The sequence below is a fragment of the Aotus nancymaae genome, unplaced genomic scaffold (assembly GCF_030222135.1).
Source record: "Aotus nancymaae isolate 86718 unplaced genomic scaffold, 86718_ANA_hifiasm-v0.15.2.pri h1tg000011l, whole genome shotgun sequence".
Lineage (NCBI taxonomy): Eukaryota > Metazoa > Chordata > Mammalia > Primates > Aotidae > Aotus > Aotus nancymaae.
The window spans coordinates 62,475,565-62,496,645 of NW_026988422.1; the positions used below are offsets into that span (position 1 = coordinate 62,475,565).

The window sequence follows — 21,081 nt, forward strand, 5'->3', positions numbered from 1 at the left end:
GATGATAAATAATAAGCTTTATTAAAAAAATCTGTATATACTTGAGCTCTCTTTTTTCCTCTCAGCTTCTTAAAAAAGACATAAGTTGGGTGGGCGTGGTGGCTCACGCCTATAATCTCAGCGCTTTGGGAGGCTGAGGTGGGTTAACCTGAGGTCAGGAGTTCAAGACCATCATGGCCAACGTGGTGAAACCCTGTGTCTACTAAAAGTACAAAAATTAGCCGAGTGTGGTGACAGGTGCTTATAATCCCAGCTACTCAAGAGGCTGAGGCAGGAAAATCACTTGAACCAAGCTCAGGTTGAGCTGAGATGGCACCACTGCACTCCAGCCTGGGCAACAAGAGTGAAACTCCATCTCAAAAAAAAAAAAAAAAGACATAAGTTTTTATAAAAGAATTATGACAATGTATCATTGGGTTTGTAATATATATAGACATTATGTGAATAAGAGGACAAAAAGATGAAAGGGAGGAGAGATATCTGTGAATAAAGTTTCTATGTCTGACTGGAATTGAATTAGTATAAAGATGAAGTAGATTCTGGTAAATTAACAAGTATATTGTAAGCCCTAGAGAAACCAGTAAGAAAGTATCACGAAAATATAGTTAAAATTATTAAAAGAATTAAAATAGTGTGCTTGGAAGTATTCACTTGAGACAAAAGGAGATAGTAAAAGAGAAAAAGGGGAACAAGATAGGATAACTATTTAAGGACATTAGCTGGGTATCCCATGATGTGGTCTCTCAGTACTCAATAATCTGACTGATTTAAGATTGAATAACTTTTCCTTGTTAGGCTCATTTCCTCCCTAAAATTAATATTCTATTCATGGTTCTCTTTGTGTTCTTAATTTTTGAAAAAATTAATATGAATCCATATAACATTTTATTTTAGTTGATTCTCATATCAAATTTTCTGCTTCATCATCCTCCCCTTACCATTAGTTGTTTAATTAAATGTTCACATGATATTTATTCTCTGATATTACCAATGTTGATATAAAGATGCATTAATTTATATGCATGTTCTGGCCCCACACATATCTAGAGGAACAAAAGCAATCATTGATTTTGAGATGTATTTCAGTGGGATGCATCAAAACAACCACTTCATGGCTCGCTTCATATCCTAATATCTCTTAAAGAGGAGTGTGGTTGTGTATAGGAGAAGATGCATAGTGATGATTAATGATGCTTACAATTACACAGAGAGCATTGCATATTCATGTAGAGCAATGTGCTTAGAAATATGTATATTATCTATATTTATATAATTTTGTATATTTATAATATAAGACTTTAATTAATGGCATGTTTGTATGTGTGTGCACATACACATAATAGAATTTCTACCATGAAGCCTTATGGATGTCCTTTGGTGCTTGGAAACATGGGTGTGCTCCTGGCATAGATCTATGACAATTTGGCAGGACTATTAAGTATATAGCAGGGAGAATCAGACTGCCTGCATGCAACTCCCAGCCCTGCCATTGTTTTTAGTCATGTTACTTGATATCTAGAAAATGTAATAATAATGGCATTGTGGTGTTCTTGAAGATTAAATGACTTCTTAATGCATATAAAGTCCTAGAAAGCACCAGACAAATAGTAAGTGCTCAGTTTTAGGTTTCATTCTTGATCTTCTTTTCATTCTGCTCTTCCAGGAGATAAAAGTTTTGTTTTGTTTTACTTCACATCTGGATCATGTGTTAAATTTAGATTGTTTCCAATCTAAAAGATCTTCGTAATATGTCTTATTGCAATGGTGTTTGCAACTGTCTCACTTTTATCTGTAATCCCTTTACAGTTTGCAAATTGTAATGTGCTGCTATTAGCATGTCGTGAGTGTTACCTGGGAGATTGCTGATTTTCAGGAATCTCCTGAATCATAAGTGCATTTATATTACTTTTCATGGATCGTTTGTGTGATATCTACACAGGGTAGGGGCATGAAACAACACAGACTATTTTGGAACCCTTCAATGTGGTCTGCCTGACTCTTGTTTCTCCCTGTTTCAGTTCTCTCTTGTATGAGGGCAGGGGTGTTTTTCTCTTGTTCACTGTTATGTCTACCACCTAGAAGAGTGCCTGGCAATCAGTAATCACAGAGAAATATATTATAGCATCTCATAATCTAAAACCATTTACTTACTTTCCAGTAGGTACCCAAATCCCCTGATTTTATTGTGGTCTCAAACTACCTTATATAACCATTTGTTCAAAATGTATGTCAGATGCTGTAATCGTCTGTTTTCACACTGCTATAAAGAAATACATGAGGCTGGGTAGTTTATAAAGGAAAGAGGTTTAATTGACTCACAGTTCTGCATGGCTCAGGAGACCTCAGGAAACTTACATTCATGATGGAAGGAGAAGCTGGCATCTTTTTCACAAGGCAGTGGGAGAGAAAAGAGCATGTGAAGGAGGAACTGTCAAACACTTATAAAACATCAGATATCGTGAGAACTCATGAGAACAGCATGGGGGAAACCACCCCCATGATCTAATCATCTCCCACTAGGCCCTCTCCCAACACGTGGGGATTATGGGAATTATAATTTGAGATGGACACAGAGCCAAACCATAGCAGATGCTTCCGTTCAACTGAATAGTTTGCTTACCGCCTAGAAGAGTGCCTGGCAACCAATAATCACAGAGAAACATATCATAGCATCTCATTATCTGAGCATCCTCCTCTTTATTTCCTTTATGTCTGTGGAGATATTACCTGATCTACCTGTTGAATATGATGCCATTGCTTCTTTCATTACAAACCCTACCCGTCTATCAAGACCAGCTCAGACTCTATCCCATCTACCTTAATCACCTGCATTCTTCAGTTTCCCTCCTCTGAATGTTACCTGTATTGTATGTATTTCCTCTGTCATTTAACCACTTGTATGTCCGGTACAATTACTTGTGCATTCTGTATCGCTCTTTAGAACAGGAACCTTGTCTATTTCATCTTTGTATTCTCTGTAGTGCATGTAGGTAGCAAATATTTGACAACAGCAAATATTTAATAAAGACCTACTCAGTGACAGATACTGAACTCAATGACAGATTTGCTTTCTAGGAATGTGAGTGATATTATTCTCCTGTGTTTCCTAAAAATATTTGCCTAGTGAATGTTTAAACACATTTATATGTTGAACATCATACTGTTTCGAAACAGTCCTTGGACTTGGTATCAGATATACTGAGTCAAATCCAGGGAAGCTGTGTGACTTTGGTATGATAACACAGCCCTTTAAGGATCTTGGTTTTCTTGTCTGAAAGTAGGAGTAATAGAATCATACTATAGCATTAATTGAGGTAACATATTGTTGGGGAAGGTCTGCAGGGGGTCCTGACCAAAGTGATTAGACTGAGGAAGGTATCAAATAAAAGTGAGTTTTCAGCCAGGCACAGTGGCTCACGCCTGTAATCCCAGCACTTTGGGAGGCCAAGGTGGGTGAATTGTTTGAGGTCAGGAGTTCAAGACCAGCATGGCCAACATGGTGAAACTCCATCCCTACAAAATATGCAAAAATTAGCTGGGAATGGTGGCATGTGCCTGTAATCCCAGCTACTCAGGAGGCTCAGGCAGGAGAATTGCTTGAACCAGGGAGGCAGAGGCTGCAGTGAAACAAGATTGTGCCATTGCACTCCAGCCTGGGCAACAGAGTGATACTCTGTTTCAAAATAATAATGACAATAATAATAATGCTAATAATAATAATAATGACTTTTCATCTTTCCCTATTTGAATAAAAGTAAAATAGTTTTTCAAGGGTGTCATTAGCTTTATGTTGTTGTTCTAACTCTGCCTCTATCAGATATTCTTTGAATGGGACAAACAAACTCTCACAATGTCTGGGAACTGGGGATGTTATGATGCCAGACCATGCTGCTACTTTTTCCTGCCTCTAAAAGCTCTCTGGTAAATATCGATTTGTCTGCTGTGGTGGTTATAAACTGCTGCTCTCCTCCTATTCTTCGTGAAATACAGGGGTTCTAAGTTGTGTTTTATGTACTTGTGTTTTATCTATAGTATACAGAATTGCAAACAATGCTATTTGTGGGGGTATTTTCACTTTTTCAAAATATCTTCACATTCATTATTTAATTTGGTACTCTCGACAAAGTCTATGGGCTTGGTAGGGAAGGTACCAGTGTCATAATCCCTTTACAAATGAAGACATAGAGCCTCAGAGTTTAAGTGGTCTGCCCAGGGTCACACAGTTAAAAAGGGGGCAACAAAAAGGGTTCATCAAAAACAAGTCACTAGGCTACAAATCTGGCACCCTCTCTACTTTGCTTAGCTTGAAAGCAAAGGGGTATTTGGAAACTCTGACATCCTTCATCCTAATGATCTTCTCCATTCTTCTTTGGCAGAGGCATCCATCCTGAGCTATGATGGCAGCATGTACATGAAGATCATCATGCCCATGGTCATGCACACGGAGGCAGAGGACGTGTCCTTCCGCTTCATGTCCCAGCGAGCTTATGGGTTGCTGGTGGCTACAACCTCCAGGGACTCTGCTGATACCCTGCGTCTGGAGCTGGACGGGGGGCGTGTCAAGCTCATGGTTAACTTAGGTATCGTATGAAGTACCCTCTGCCACTCTGTTTGGGCTTGTCTTCCCTTTCTTTTCTGATTTTCATTGGTTTGATTGAATTCTTTGTTTGTTTCTTGAAAGTTAGCTGCTCACCTCTTGTTTAATAGACCAAGGATAAAACCCAACAGCAACAAACACCTTCTCCTTGTTTCTGCATGAGGTTTTGATGTCAATTTCTGGTTTCTGACAATGGTGATTTCTTTACTAGATTATTTGTTTTCTAAGTTTCCTTTCTTGTTTTTTGGAATCGTTTAGCTTTGTGTAAAACACGCTACTTTGGTCCATCTTTTGATCAATCATATTCCCATAAGTCCAACTCCTTGGTCACCACTCAAAACAGTCGAAGCTGAGGGCAGGGACAGGGCAGGAAGTGGAGGCAAAATGTGGACGTGAGGTTGTAGGAAATTAAACTCTGTGGGTAGTGTGAGAAGTACATTGTTTCTAGCTCCACAGTTACTATTTAAATGGAGAATTCTGGTGGCCTTGATGACACTGATATCTCCTTTGACCTTCTCCTAGTGGGAGGACAAGTAGATTGTTGTTCCCTTGGAAAATCCCTAAGTTGAGAGTCTGTGACACGTGGAAGGAAAATGTGGCTCCTGATAAGTATACCCATTTTTCTTGACATTCTTAGCCATCACTCAGCATCCCTTTGTGCAAAGGTTGTTACCTTGTACTAACACTCACTAATAACACTCTTCTCCTCGCATAGTACGTTTCTGTTTTACCTCAGAGTTGAAAAATTATGACTTCAAATTTGTAGCTTTATTGGAATAGGATTTTCTCTTTCATTGTAAGTACCTATAACAGAATCTTTGGAAATTTTCCTATTTATGGCCTCATATTCTCTTCTGCTATTGACCTTTACTGAATTCTAACTGATATTCTATAGAGATTGGGGTCTTCTTGGTTTTTGGAAAGAAAAAAACCCTCTATTTCTGCTATTTCTAATCAGCAGAGAGTCAATACCCAGCATTGATAAGATTACTGAGATAGCTGGGTCCAAACTTTCTAAGCTGTTGGATTTATTTGGGTATGTAGGATGTGTTTGGATATAGTGATACCTTATAAAGAGTTGAGTGCAATGGTTTGTCAGAGCCATGGAGAAGAAATGATGAACAAATGTACCAGATGCAAGATCCTATGTAGGGCTAGATGTCCTGGTGGGAAGGTGGGGTTTTTGAATCCATACCAGTCTTATCTGCTGTTGGGTCAACTGGACACACTTGGAAAATGCCTACACCATAACCTGAAATCTCTGGGACACAAAGGACTGTTTTGAGCAGTGACTTATTTAGTTACGTCTTTTTTGTTTCTTCTAGTTTGCAGCATTTACGACACTGTGCCCTTTTTCTGGTCCAACTTCATTTGATTTCTGTTGTCAGTGTGTCTCTTGGTTTTTCTTTTGTTTGTGTATGTGTGCGTTTGGTCATTTTATGTTTTTTTACTACTATTATTTTTGCTGGACCTTTTTGTGTGCGTGTGTTCTTGAGTTTCCAATCCTCTCCACCATCAACCATGGTAAATCAAAAGATGGTATTCAACCCTTCAAAGGCCCAAAGCCTGCGGCCCGCATAGCAAACAGCCTTGAGAACACAGCGTACTGAGCAGCCTACAGAGACTGGCATACCCCTGACCCTACTACCTTCCATCCCTGCACCATCCTCCCCACCTTAAATCAATGTAAGAGTGTGTTACCTAAAACCAACAGCCAGCAGCTGATTCTCTCCTTGTCAGAAAAGCAGCAGAAGAAATGAAAAAACAGAACCAAATACAACCCCCTGACTAGCTCACTGAAAAAGATGAGGAAGACAATTTTTATCTCTGGATCTATTTCAAAGTCAGAGAGAAACAAACATATGAGAATGATTCAGCCCTGTGGGATCCTGAGGGAGTGCATGCTGTGTCATTAAACAGACATATTTTTCCCCATTAGATGTTGTTTAGTAAAGATTAGAGTGTCAACTTTGACAGGTCTCATATCTTAGGAGGAAAAACTGGGGTCAGCAGGGATAGAAATAAAAAGGTATTTAGGAAATAGGTATACAGATTCTCACACACACACATACACACATACACCTTGAGTTAGTTATAGAAAAGGCAAAAAAAGGCAAATAAGGAAATAGGTATACAGATTCTCATTCTCTCTCTTTCACACACACATACACACGTACACCTTGAGTTAGTCATAGGTCTCGTGCATTCCTAGAAGCATTATTTTATTTTATTTTGTGACTGAGTTTCACTCTTGTGGCCCAGTCTGGAGTGTAATGGCATGATCTTTGCTCACCACAACCTCTGCCTCCCAGGTTCAAGCGATTCTCCTGCCTTAGCCTCCTGAGTAGCTGGGATTACAGGCATGTGCCTCCATCCCAGCTAATTTTGTATTTTTAGTAGAGACGGGGTTTCTCCATGTTGGTCAGGTTGGTCTCGAACTCCTGACCTCAGGTGATCCGCCCACCTCTGCCTCTCAAAGTGCTGGGATTACAGGCATGAGCCACTGCACCTGGCCTATTTTTGTATTTTAAATTCTAACCAAAATCTGGGAGATATTCTTTTCCAATAGACTTTGCTATTTTTGTTTTTTTGCCTTTATCTTCTTTTGTTACAATTTCAATCTACCTCCTGCTGAGTTGAACAATCTCAGTTAAAAGAGAGGTAGCCTGTCTGAAGAGAGTACTGTGCTTGTCCAGAAGCAGTAGTTAATTTTTTTACCCTGAAGGATATGGTTCATCATAATTACGGCTTTCCTTCCTGACATGGAAAACTGAACTTAAACTCTTACACTTGTGTAGATGCAGCTCTTCATATCCATGCTTTGTTTAAATGTTTTCCTTCCATCCCCTCCCCAAAATATGCCCCTTTGTAAATATTTTCTTCCTCTGTGCCAGGAATGTATATTTCCTTTTTCTTGGTTGTAGAAGAAAATGTCTCCAAGTAGAGTCTGCCTTCACATGCATTCCACCAAAACTAATTCCAGACGATCACTTTGCTCCCTCACTCTATTCAAGTTGTGTTTTTTCAACTCATGTGCTAATAATATTTTAGTTTATTTCAAATCGATCACACATATACACTCATGATGTAAAAGCCTAGTATATATTTATCTGATGTAACATATCTTCCAAACGTCAAGGAGACTAGGGTTTTCCAATGGCTTTGTCTTCTGCAGGGAGCCATACGTGGTGCTCACAGGTATGAGAAACATCCTGTAACACAACACCACTTTTAAAAAGTTGAGAGGTTGACTTTGGATCAACCATATTTTGATCCTTTAGAATTATAAGCTACAACCTTTTATTATTACAGCATATTTAAAGATTTAAAAGACCTTGTCTTATTATAATCTCATGATTATTTTGTGAGATAAATCAATCAAGTCTTTTTATGCTTACTTTTACAGATGTGTAGCACAGACAGAAATACAACTTTTCAAAGCTTACATAAGAAGTTGGAGGCAGAGCTGGAACTAGAACCCATGTCTCTAAACTGCTAGATCAGCATGGGTTATTTGCTCCCTTCACGGATCAGGACTATGGGTCAGTGATGTGTCAGTCTTAATGACTTCCAACTATTTTCATGATGGTCACCTTTGAAACATGCACAGAGGGAGTCTCCATTTTCCTCCGTGCCCAGTTTGAATTGAGCTGCATGAGAGAAAAGACCGTTGATATGGGCAAAGCCTTTAAAAGATCCTTAGCAGAGTGCCAGGAGCCCTTGTTCAATGGCAGAGACTCTGAGGGAGTGACAGGCAGTTTGGCTAATTGCATTTGAATTCTCCAGATGTTCTCTCTCTAGAAATGTGGACTTGCTCCTACTGTTTATTGTATATATTATTGAAGACACACAGCTCTTAGAAACATTTACCTCTCCCATGCTCAACCCAAAGCTCACCAATGAGAAAAACTTTCTTGGCCAGGAGCAGTGGCTCACACCTGTAATCCCAGCACTTTGTGAGGCTGAGGTGGGCGGATCACAAAGTCAGGAGTTCGAGACAAGCCAGGCCAACATGGTGAAACCCTGTCTCTACTACAGTACAAAAATTAGCCTGACATGGTGGTGCATACCTGTAATCTCAGCTACTCAGGAGGCTGAGGCAGGAGAATTGCTTGAACCCAGGAGGTGGAGGTTGCAGTGAGCCAAGATTGCGCCATTGTACTCCAGCCTGGGCAATAGAGTGAGACTCTGTCTCAAAAAAAAAAAAAAAAAAGGAAAAACTTTCTTATCATTTCCCATAATTAAAAAAAAAGTTAAAGCAGGCAACACACAGATACGCACATACAAACGTCAAAAGACATGTCAAGACATAGACTTTTTTCAAGCCAAGAAAAAAACTCTGGCTGCTACCAAAGGTAGATCTAAAGGAGATTGCCTTTCCAACTCAGTTCTTTCACTCATTTTCTTATTTAAAAGAACCACATATATAAATATGTGTGTGCATGTGTGTGTATACATGCACACACACATATTTATACATACATACACATACATTCAGTAACAAGAACACCCCCCTCAGAGCCTATTAAGAAGGTTCTGGGATAGATCTTCCTTCTCAAACCATTTATTCTTCAGGTAAAATAACAAAGTAATTCTTCACGTATTGATGTAAAGTAAACAAACTGTCTGCCATTTTGAAAGCTCCAAGCCTTCGCATTGGTTTAAAGACCCCATCCACTTTACATGACATCATTTGGGTGACTCGTAAAGGTGAGCCCAAGCCAGCACCTCTCACTAGGCCAGCTTCTTATCTAATAATAAAATCCTCACTCTTCCTCTGTCATAAGCAAGCCCGTACACCAGTTTCCCCTCTCTCTTTAATGTGTCAGGAAGGGACATTTCTCCAGCTTTGGGTGATGGTAGGTGCAGTCAGTAGCTGAAGCCACCACCTCTTCCTCCCTCCCTTCCCTCCCTCCTTCCGGTCCTCACCAGGGGCACGGCCTCCTCTGTCTGGTGATCGTACCAGTTGCTCCAGGGCTGTTTGCTCCCACTTTTCTGTTGCGGTTGACGACACATGACAAACCTAACCGCACGAAACCAAACCCAGATTTTTCTCAAGAGATGTTCTTCTCGGGAACAAATAAGCATTCTGCCTCCTTCCTCAGAATAACTGGGTGTTTTAAATGGCTCCTCTCCAGATTTCACATAGCTTCATTCTGCCCTTTATTCTTACTCCTTTAAAATGATTAACTGGGGAATTCACATGGTGGCATCATCCTTGACAAGTCCTCTAAAACCTATTGGGTCAGCTTAGGCAGAACAAGAGTACTTTGTGACTATATTTTCCCCTCTACTTTTCATACTTTAAAAAAATAATAATTTTGCTTCTACCTTTTAATATACGATGGTAAACAAATCCTTATTGGAATTTCCACCGTGATAAACCAACCTTAGGCTGAACTGGGCAGCTTGGTAACAACTAACCTGAGACCTTTCTCTGACATTTTCTGCCCAGCCCCCTACTACCGCGCACTGATTCTATTCAAGGACTTCTATATTGTGTGTACATGACTCAAGCAGAGATTAATACAGTGATAGATATGCTGATCTCTGGCACAGAATACCTTGTATGATTACCAGCACTGGCCAATTAGTCACTCTTTTCTTCCCTTCCTTTCCCATTTAAAACAGTGAAACCAAAACCAAAAAGTTTTCTCTCCTCAAGATGCAGAATCACAGCGTGAAATACGCGGGAGGTCAAAGGTGCCGAGACCTCCTCCACACGTGCCTGTCTTGCCTTCTCCCTGAATGCTGTGGGCACTTGATTCAGTCTGAGCATTCAGGCAGGAAGACAGAGATGGGCTTCCTGAGGGGGTTGGTCTGGGAGCCTTTGAATCACTAGCAATCAGAGAACCCAGTTCACTGTGATAACATCAAACATCTCCTTTGACCCTACACCCGACCCCACCTCTCTAAAATCTGGGATGGGTGTTTGTGCGGTTAGCTGTTTGCAAGTGGCCATTTTATGACAGGAAATGACCAGGTGGTGTTAACCCTTTCCTTACCTCTGAGGAATATGGCAAGTCTGCCTATGCACATTTCTACAGCATTTGGGGACCAACCTAGGGAGAGGGTGGAGGGAGTTTGTTTTTAGAAAAAGAGAAAGGGTTAAATACTTCACTGAGAAACTTAATGGGCAGATTTTTTAAAGGATACAATGTGTCAGACTGGTGATATATCTTTGGAATACTAATACAAAAATTTTATTAATGCTACTTTTAAAAATGAATTTTAAGAAAATAAATTACAGGGAAAAATAGAATATAACCTACATTTGGTGGGGAAATTTTTGCCTATTTTCCAAGTTTTAACAAAATTAATATTTTAAACTCCAGGTTTGAAATACTTTATATAAATGAATAGGTTTTTTTTAAAAAACAAAACAAAACATGCTTGGTGTCTACTGTGGATATATATGTATACCAGTATATATCTCTATACATATGTGTATATATATGTGTGTGTGTGTATATATATATGTATCCAACTTTACTAAATAATATACTGTACATATACACCCACCCTTAAACTTGTACATACTGTATATATATAAAATGGCCACATTTCTTACGTGTGTCTGTCCCCGGAAGGGTGGACTGATTGTTTTTGGATGTCTGCAGCTGTTACCTTGAAGGATGCAATTTCATCTTTCATTTATTTTTCCCCATCTAGACTGTATCAGGATAAACTGTAACTCCAGTAAGTTTTCCCTCAAGTTTCATTTTGTTCTTTAAAAAAAAAAACTGACTTTATTTTGTTTACTGTTTTATGAGCTGTTTTTTATTTGAATTATTTTTTCTTTTAACAATGGAGTTGGGGGGAACTGGGGCTAAGAAGATGGGGGACTGGGTGAGGGTGAAGGGCTGAGTGTGGTTCGGGGCGTGGTTTCTGGGTAGGTCCTCTCTTTTTTTCCTTGCATTTGCTCTATATGAAGAAAACAAGGCAAGGGCACATTGAAATAGTGAAAAATCAACTAGGAAAGATCATTTATTGTCTTTGGGAAGTAACTCTGAGAGTGAACAAAAAACTTTAGGGCAACCAGCATGCACTTCTCCACTACCGAACACTTCAGAAAATAAAAGCAAAGTTCTTGACCCAGAGGTGGCTGCCAACTCTGACATTTCTTTCCTGGTGTTTATCACCGTTGGGAACTTCTAACAGGGTGGGCAGATCACTGCTACTCGTGATAAGCCAACGCTTCAACCAAAGACTTGAGACTGACTCTGCAAAAGGAAGAATTATAATATTATTTTCACCTTCTCCCATTCAGATACCCTCGTTCTTGAAAAAGGGTTCTAACAAGGTACAGGATGAAAACGTCTCATGTGTTTCTTCCTGTTCATTAAAAGTAAACACTAACTGGAGTCAACATAGAAGGAGAATATGAAGATAAATAGAAGAATAGGCACAAGAGAAAGAATAGGCCTAGATGATGAAAGGAAAAAAGGAAGACATATGCTTTGATATATACTATAGCATATTATATTAGGCTGATTAACTACTGTAACAAGCAATCCCAACATTATAATGGCTCAACAAAAGAAGAGTTTATTTCTTGTTCAGGCAAAGTCCAATACTAATTGGGCAGTTTTCCCAGATAACTCTCTTCAAAGAGGCAATCCAGGGATCTAGGATCCTTCCATGAGGTGGGTCCACCATCTTGGAGTTCTTTACTTCTGGCTGTATCCATAGGGAAGAGAAAGAGAGCGAGAGAGCTTGAGTGGTGTGCAGTAGGTTTTATTGCCTTGCTTGGAAGTAAGAAACATCACTTCTAGTCATATTTTATTTGCTAGACATGACTCCATCCTACCTGTGAAGGAAGCTGGGAAATGTCATCTTCTAGTGCACTCAGGAGAAGAAAAACTGGATTAGTTGAACATCTGGCACGTGTAATTTTCCACATAATCTCATCATTTTTAAAATTCTTTCCTCGCAGAGTCTTTCTGTAGGAACAAAAGGAAAAATCCAACTTCTACATTTGGTTTACTTGCTGATTTCATCCTAATAAGTCTTTTATAGGTGCTAATTTAAAGTTCTTTCTTGGTGGAAGCTATATTATGGGCATGACAAACTAATAAAGCCCAATTCTACTTTTGGTGGGGTGCAAATGTCCCATCTAAGTTAACACAAAACGAAGACATTGAAAATATCGATATAAGCAACTACTTCCAAAATGAGTGCTTTATCCTTGACTTGGCATCACTTACAGTTATTTTAAGCAATGCCCTATTTTCTGTGTTTAAATATTTCTAATTAGCCAGAAATTTGTTGTGATATTTAGATCATTAAAAGCCTAATTGAAATATCCTTTCTCTCCAAAGCCTGGAGTTTTCTGTTCCTGTTTTTTCTTTCTTTCTTTCTTTCTTTTTTTTTTTTTTTGATTTGTTTGTTTTTCTAAGCAGCTTTATTGAGGTCTAATTTTCATACCGCTACATTTACCCGTCATAAACCTACAACAGTTCAAGGACTATAATTAAACTTATAAAGTTGTCCAAACATCACCATAATCATATTTTAGAACATTTCCATCATTCCCAGAATTTCCTTTCTACTCTTTTCCAGCTAATCTCTGCTCCTACCCATGGTCCTAGGTAACTACATGGTCCTAGGTAACTACTGATGTGCTCTGTTCCAATAAATATGCCTTTTTGGAAATTTCATGTCAATGGAATTACATAAATTGTTATGTAGTCATTTGTGTCTTGCTTTTTTAAAAAAAAATTTTAATAGCATTTCTATGGAAATCTTTTCTCTTTCCTTTTGCACTGGTTTTCAGAAGGAAATAAGGTAGAAACTTAGCATGAAGGTGGAAAGCCTCATAACCGAAGCTACATCTAGCATCTTCTAGCTTCAGAGACTTATTTGGAGAACAGGGAACTGAGGCAATTATTTTATCAGGATATCAGGATTTGCTTTTGCTTTCTCTTTCCATGCTTTCTCATGAAGTCAATCCCATGTATTCTGTATGATCAGCCACAGAAAGCCATCATAAGGCAATTTCCAGGATTCTCTCTGTTGGGAAGATAGTGACACAGATGACAGCAGATTTTCTTAATTTGATTAAATATTTTCTATTTTCAACCACCAAAAATAGCATTGAGAAGAAAATATGTCAGCAGAGGTATGTTCCCAGCTTTGATCACAAACCATAGAAAGAATATAACTGATTTCAATTCAATACTTAGGTAAAGAATCAAGATTAGATTTTGGAAATTATTTCTAAGATTTTCATAATAAACCTTTACCATACTAGGAACATTAATAGTGTTGGAAATATAATATCAGAGACATAATACAATGTTCACTGGCTAAACAGTGTTCGACTAGAAAAAACCAATACACATGGGTCTTTTAAAGTAATCGAACAGCTTTAGAGCTAAACAGTGTAACCATGCATCTAGGGTTATGTATTTTTTCTGAAGCTAATTTTAATTTTTAATCTCGAGTAAAAGTTTAAATTGAAACCACATCGATAAATTATGTAGAAGAATGCAAATAAGCATGAATGTTTAAGAAAAAAAAGAATAAGAATTCAAAGGCATTTCATTTTTATTGTGTATCTTCTCTATTTCATTCCTGGTATTATTGGCATTTAAGTGGAAAAGTTTGAGAAGACTGTGCAATTAAATTTGGAGAGAAAAAGGGTGTACGTGATTCGAACTTCTAAGCCCTTCTTCTTATTGACTCCCTGTCAGATTTCATAGCTCGACCTGTTACAGGATCTCAAGTTGTTTCTGTAATAGGTGTGCAGGTCCTTGCTCTTCCTTGATTTTCAACTGTGAGAGTATTTGCACCCTGGGTTTGAGAGGGAGGGGCCTTTCCCTCAGCCTTACCTCTTGCTGTTACTTCAATAGAAGTCATAGGGTACCTTGCTTAATTTTAAAAACAGAGCTTCTTTTTTTCCCCCTTGAAGGGAAATACTGAATTAAATTTGAATCAAGGTGGATTATAAGTTTGTGAACTTTTCTAGTCGTTCTTTTTTAGGATGCCAGTCCTTTGAAAAGTCACTCAGGTAAAATACTGAATGACATCAGCTATTTTTTTCCCGCTGTTCTCTGTTATAAAATATTGTTTTTTTCTGGGAAATGCCTATTTCGAAGGCATTCTGTGACACCAGTTAATAGATACAAGAGCATGAGAAAGCAGGATGATCTTCCAGCATCAAGAGAAACCGTGGGCCATGAGAGAGGACAGTGATCTTGAGGTGGAAAAAATAAGCAGTTTTCTTCTAGCCTTCTTCCTTTTGGTTTTGCTGTCTGACCCTTTTGTTGGAGACTATGGCCCAGTTCCATGCCAAGTATTTCCTACCAAGAAGCAAAAACAATATTCTAATCAGCCACTGTATCTTTCTCCCTTTCTTAACTTCTCTTTTTTTAATAGTTTGTCTTTTCTCATAATATCTATGATATATTCATTATTATTCATTACAAATCCTACTACCCCTGCTTTCCAAATCCTCCAAGAATACCACACCATAAATTCCTCTCTAGTTACTATCAATAAACATATATTAGAGAGAGTGCAAACCAAGGTCTTTGGTTGAATCAAGGTCATTGCTGGATTTGATTCATCTGGCAGAAATGTATTTGAAGACATTTAATACATATAGTTCTAGCTTAGAATTTATTTTTAAATTGCAAAAGAACAACAGAGTTGGCAGCCATCATGGTGAATTGAACTCTAGGGTGACCTGGAACACTGGTAAAGAAAACAGGGCCGGCTGGGTGCGGTGGCTCACGCCTGTAATCCCAGCAGTTTGGGAGGCTGAGTCGGGCGGATCACAAGGTTAAGAGATTGAGACCATCCTGGCCAACATGGTGAAACCCCGTCTCTACTAAAAAATACAAAAATTACCTGGAGATGGTGGCAAACACCTGTAGTCCCAGCTACTCGCCAGGCTGAGGCAGGAGAATTGCTTGAACACAGGGGGCAGAGTTTGCAGTGAGTCGAGATCGTGCCGCTGCACTCCAGCCTGGTGACTGAGCGGGACTCTGTCTAAACAAACAAACAAACAAAACAGAACTGTTTTCTGGAGAATTTCTGGAGGAAATGACCTGTTCCTATGGCTCTAGTTCTATAAGGCTGGCGGTAACCTAAGAGGCATGCAGTTCTGAAAACAGGTATGAACTTCCCGTTGGTGTGATGAGTGCACAAAGGAAAGTATGGAAAATGGCTTTTTGTCTTTGACCTTGTCTGATTGTGTCTTTGCCCTATGACTTCCTAGCCCCTAATTTATTCTATCCCTTTCAAGCCATGTGCAGTATGAATGAATATAGAGAACTAATATTGCTTTATGTGTAGCTTGAATGAATTTAGTAAACATATATTAATGAATTTCAACTTTTCCTTTCTTTTTCTATCTCTCTTTCCTCTCAAACGCTAATTCTTCTGTGTTGTGGCCATTTTCATTATCTTTCTAACATGGAGTGTATATGTGGCATGGGAATTGTGAGTTTGTGTAGATGCCTGATCATTTAGGTATATGTAACAACATCTCTCTCACTAATTACTTTGAACCTAAAGACTCACTAATTTTTCTGTGACAAGGTTTATTTTTTTCTTCTTAGACTCAGAGGAGAAAGGAAATAGAGTGCTATACAAAAATATATTGACCTGAAGACACTCAAGTGCCACAATAGAGTTATTTGTGTCAGAGAATAGCTTTGATGATCTTGTCTATTTTCTACATACCTTGATATCGTTGATTCATCACAGAGATACACAGTAATCTCAGAGATGTATGAAAATAACATCACAAGGATATGATATCTGCAAATTGTATCTCCCAAGGCTACTAGTGTTTGAGTATTTCTCCTCTTGGACTTGCTTGGATAATTCCTTCCCCCCTCCCCTCCCATCACCTCTCCTCCCCTCCCCTTTCCTTCCCTTCCCTTCTTCCTCCCTCCCCCTTCTCCCCCACCTCCCTCCTTCCCCCCCTCCTCCCTCCACCTTCCTCCCCTCTACCTTACTTCCCTCTACCCTCCTTCCCTGCTTGCTTTCTCGCTCTCTTTTTCTTTCTTTCTCTCTTTCTGCCTTTCCCTTAGTTTCTGTGCCTTAACTTTCTAAGCAGACTTCATTTTCAGTGCTTTTGAAAAGTCAGTAACATGTGAGTGGTCATTGCTTAATTTAGACATAGTTTAGTGAGCTGCAGTTCATTATGCTGAACTTATGGTTTTCTTCTCCTTCTTTTACTCTGTCTTTCCTCTCCATGGAACCAGAATATGTTATTTCATCTTTAGGCATGGTTTATCTGAGAATCTCAGAGCTGAATTGTTTAGCTCATTCCTTTAACTCAGAAACTCTTGCCTCAGACCAATAAGGAGGGCTTACTTCTTTCACTATTTAAAGTCTTTCTCAAAGGAAATTGTAGAACCCTCTTTGGTATCCATTTTAAAAGTCAAGTGATCGTTACTATCAGCCATTTGCCTGGTGATGTCACTTATTGGAATCTTAGTAGAGATGGAAAATCATAAAACAAGAGCCTATGTATAGTGATGTATTCTCTGTCAAACTATAAGCAGCTATAAGCAGCTATGAGCATCACACTTGAGATTTTCTACCTTCATAACGCATATTTTTGCTTCTTTTGGTATGTTTTATATTTCTTGTAACATATAGAACACTTCAAGTGGAAGAATATTTATAGTATCAATAATAGCCAAATTTTCATGATAGTGGGATGCTTCCTAAACATATAACATTAAATCTTTCTTAATAAATATTAATTCAGATTAGTTTTATTTTTAAATAGTTCATAAAATTATATGGGAACAAAAGGCAAAATAGTAAAAATTCTTCCCACTCGTGATCCTAGTCCTCAAACTTCTTTTCCCAGAGGCAATCAAATTTGTCAGGGTTTTTTTGTGTCTTCCTTCAGGGATAGCCTATGAGTATACAACATATAATTATAACTATGTCCTTCTTCTCTGTTTTCTCCTTGTCTTCTTTCTGCTCCTCCTCCTCCTTGACACAAATACCAACATACTCTTCTACATCTAATTTTATTTTTCCACTTAAAATGTCTTAGAGACTATTCCATGTAGTAATATATAGGTTTATTTTATTCCTTCTGAAGGCCACATAATATTTCATTTTATGGGGATACTATATTTTATAAAATCAGCACCCTACATTTAAATTTTTCTCAACTTTTTACTACTAAAAATGTAAGAAGCATATATTTTTGTTCATTAGTTAATGCATACATGTGCACAAGGTGTATTAGATAAATTCCTACAAGTAGAATTGCTGAGTCAAAAGGTAAATGCATTATAAATATTGATATATATTACCAAAGTGCACTCCAAAGAGGTTTTACAAATTTATATTTCTACCAGCAATATATGCATTTGTTTCTCCTCGCTCTTGGAACACACGTCATATTATCAAACTTTATTTTCATTTTCTTAAGATAGCTCTTCAAAACGTGGCTGTCACGTGTTCATTTCCCATAGGTCTTTTACTTTCATCCTTTTACATTTTCAACTATATATAGGGATCATTGTCATTCATGACTTTGGAGACCACGTATACCAGAAATCTTTTAAATCTTTTAATAGCAATCTATTATAGCAGCATTTCATATGTTAATCTTGTTTTAATAAACAGGGATAATGTAGAAAAGTAAAAGTGTGATTTATCTCCTGTATTATTATTGATCTGTGTTGAGATCTCAGCACAGACAGGTATTTAGTGCAGTTAGGAAGAGCAAAGAGGACACGAGGCAAATAGCCTGGGTTCAACTCTTATCTATGCCACAAATGAGCTACATGTCTTTGACAAGTTACGTCAACTCTTAGTTTCCTCAACTGTAAATTTCATACGAAATTTAGAAAGAATCAAGGGAATGGGATCTAGCACCTAGTTAAAAAGTAAATGTGATGAGGTGTTTATTGCATTACAAATAAGTGGCTTCCAAAAGAGAGTTTACTTTGTCTCATCAAAGGAAGAAGCAGAGAAAACAGCAAAAGAGGAGGAGAAAAAGAAGTTAAAAGCACAGGCCCTCACAACTTACGTTTTAGTCTATTTGGTGTTGCTATAATAGAAGACTTGGGGCTGGGTAATTTGCAAAGAAAAGAGGTTTGTTTGTTTCTTGATTCTGGTTGCTGAAAGTTTCAAGATTGGGCAACTGCATCAGTTGAGGGCTTCACACCGCTTTCACTCATGGAGGAAAAGCAGAAGGAGAGCTGGTATGTGCAAAGAGATCACATGATGAGAGATAAAGCAAGAGAGAGAAACCAAAGAATCAAAAGAACTCTTTTTAACACCCCACTCTTAAGGGAACTGATCTATTCCCATGCACAAGGAGAGGTAACTAACTCCTACCTGAGGGCATTAATCTATTGATGAGGGATTCACCCCATGACTCAAATGCCTCCCACAGAGCACTGCCACCACAAAGAGGATCAAATTTCAATATAGGTTTTTCGTGGGAACAGACTATATCCAGACCATAGCAAAATATATTGATAGCAACAAAGTTAATAGAGCTGCTGAACTCTCGGAAAGATTGCTAGGCAAAGGAATACATTTTTTATATCTGAACATCTTAAAAATAGGCAAATACCCTGCCAAGTAGATATCTTCTATTGTTAAATATCAGGTTAGGAGAGGCAGTATATAGACTCATGTTGTGTTTATCAATCACAATTTGAACTGCTGTATTATGTTAAATTTGTGTACATAGTTCAGGTATATAAAGTTAGTATACCTAGTTTGGAGATACGTATACACACCACACATACACACACGTGCACACAGAAAGAGTGAGAAAGAGTTCAAGTGATTCTCCTGCCTCAGCCTCCCAGGTAGCTGAGATTACAGGTGTGCACCACAACACCTGGCTAATTTTTGTATTTTTAGTACAGATGGGGTTTCACTATATAGGCCAGACTGGTCTCGAACTCCTGAACTCATGATCTGCCCACCTCGGCCTCCCAAAGTGCTGGGATTACAGGCATGAGCTACCACATCCAGCCCACTGTATGATTTTTATGATTTGAAGCTACCTTGAATATAGTATATACTTGGTAAATAATTTTTAAGTAAGTGCATGAGGTAATGAATTGTATCCATTGCTTTACCTTAATTTATTATTTATACAAAATTCTTAAGAATCAACATGCAAGGTACAAGCCTAAAAATTGTAAACTACATTTTGTCTTTTTGTCAATATGAAAGGAAGAAAATTAACCAAGGTGTTAATTTGTCATCTTATCCTAATAATCTAAAAGACTATGTATTCCTTTTTCTGTAAAATAGGAGATTTCTGACAAAATAAACGTTTTCATGAAGTCTGATTGGGCCACATTTTGGTTGGAAGTAAGGAAAATTTCATGAAGGAAGATGAACGTGTATCTGCAAATATCGTATGTTGTCATTCTTCCTTGTTCTTTCTCATTCACTTATTCTACGGACATTAACTGAGAGTAAGCAGAGTTCCAAGTGCTGAGTGTCACTTTCAGGAATTTATACTGCAAATTTCCAAGGAAAATGCAGGAGAAATTCTCACAAGTTGAGTAGGTTCTTTCTCCCACCCCCTACTCTTCCCTTCCACACTACCCCTCTCTATTTCTTGTTTTTCTTAAAGAAGTTGGACCTCAGATGCATGTATCTCTAAAATCTAGATGAGTCTCTCATGGGTTTTGTTCAGGGCTAATTCAACGTTCAATTCAACGTAATTGTTTCTTTTTTCACGATGTATGTGCTTTCTCATGTTGAGGTCCTGAACACAGGTCTACTTAGCTAGGGCTTTTCCTGATTTCCTTTTCTGTTTTGACTGGCTCTCCATCATCTGACCACTTGCTTAAAGCCTCGCAAGCTGTGTTTCTGCTCCCTTTTAAAAGGTTATTTCAGGGACTATAATTTTGAGTAAAAATACTGTTTCTGTTTTTCTTCTGCCTTTCAAATATTTCTTTATGTACTCCAATCCATTTTATGTGTCTGATTGCTGTAGCCAGATATACAAGGTGACAAATTCAGTAAGTACAGTTGACCCTCCATAACTGCTTGTTCTGCATCTGCAGATTCAACCAACAAAAAAATGAAAATAATTTTCAAAAACAATGAAAATTAACTACATAACAATAGAAAATAAGACAAATAAAATATATATAACAACTATTTGCATAGTATGTACATTGTGTTAAATATTATAAGAAATTTAGAGATGATTTACAGTATAGGAGGTTGTGTATAGTTTATATGCAAATACTACAGGACACCATTTTATATAAGGAACTTAAACATCTACAAATTTTGGTATTCACAAGGATCCTGAACTAATCTCTCATGGATACCAAATTAGGACTGTATTAGTTTTAGGCACAGTTTATATTTTGAAAATTAGGAAGCATTACAGTAAATTTAAATGGAAACTGGGCCTGAGAAATCCCTGAGCAGAACAAAGCCAGTTAGGCCTCATAAGTGACCTTAACCTTGCTTGATTTGCAAATAAGAGCAAAAGTTAATTTGATCTACATCTC

At 38.0% G+C, this 21,081-nt stretch overlaps 1 protein-coding gene across 27 annotated transcripts in view; it reads left to right on the forward strand.

The window, feature by feature from the left end:
• NRXN3 (neurexin 3) overlaps window positions 1–21,081 on the forward strand; it is a 1,680,301-nt gene that overhangs the window by 637,522 nt on the left and 1,021,698 nt on the right. For 21 of the 27 annotated variants that reach the window (XM_064375089.1, XM_064375093.1, XM_012476808.3 and 18 more), the window contains 2 exons: window positions 4,377–4,580; window positions 11,270–11,296. In XM_064375089.1, coding sequence (XP_064231159.1) covers window positions 4,377–4,580; window positions 11,270–11,296 — 231 coding nt within the window. The remainder of the gene's footprint in view (window positions 1–4,376; window positions 4,581–11,269; window positions 11,297–21,081) is intronic. The other 6 variants (XM_064375083.1, XM_064375085.1, XM_064375088.1 and 3 more) reach the window with 1 other exon arrangement.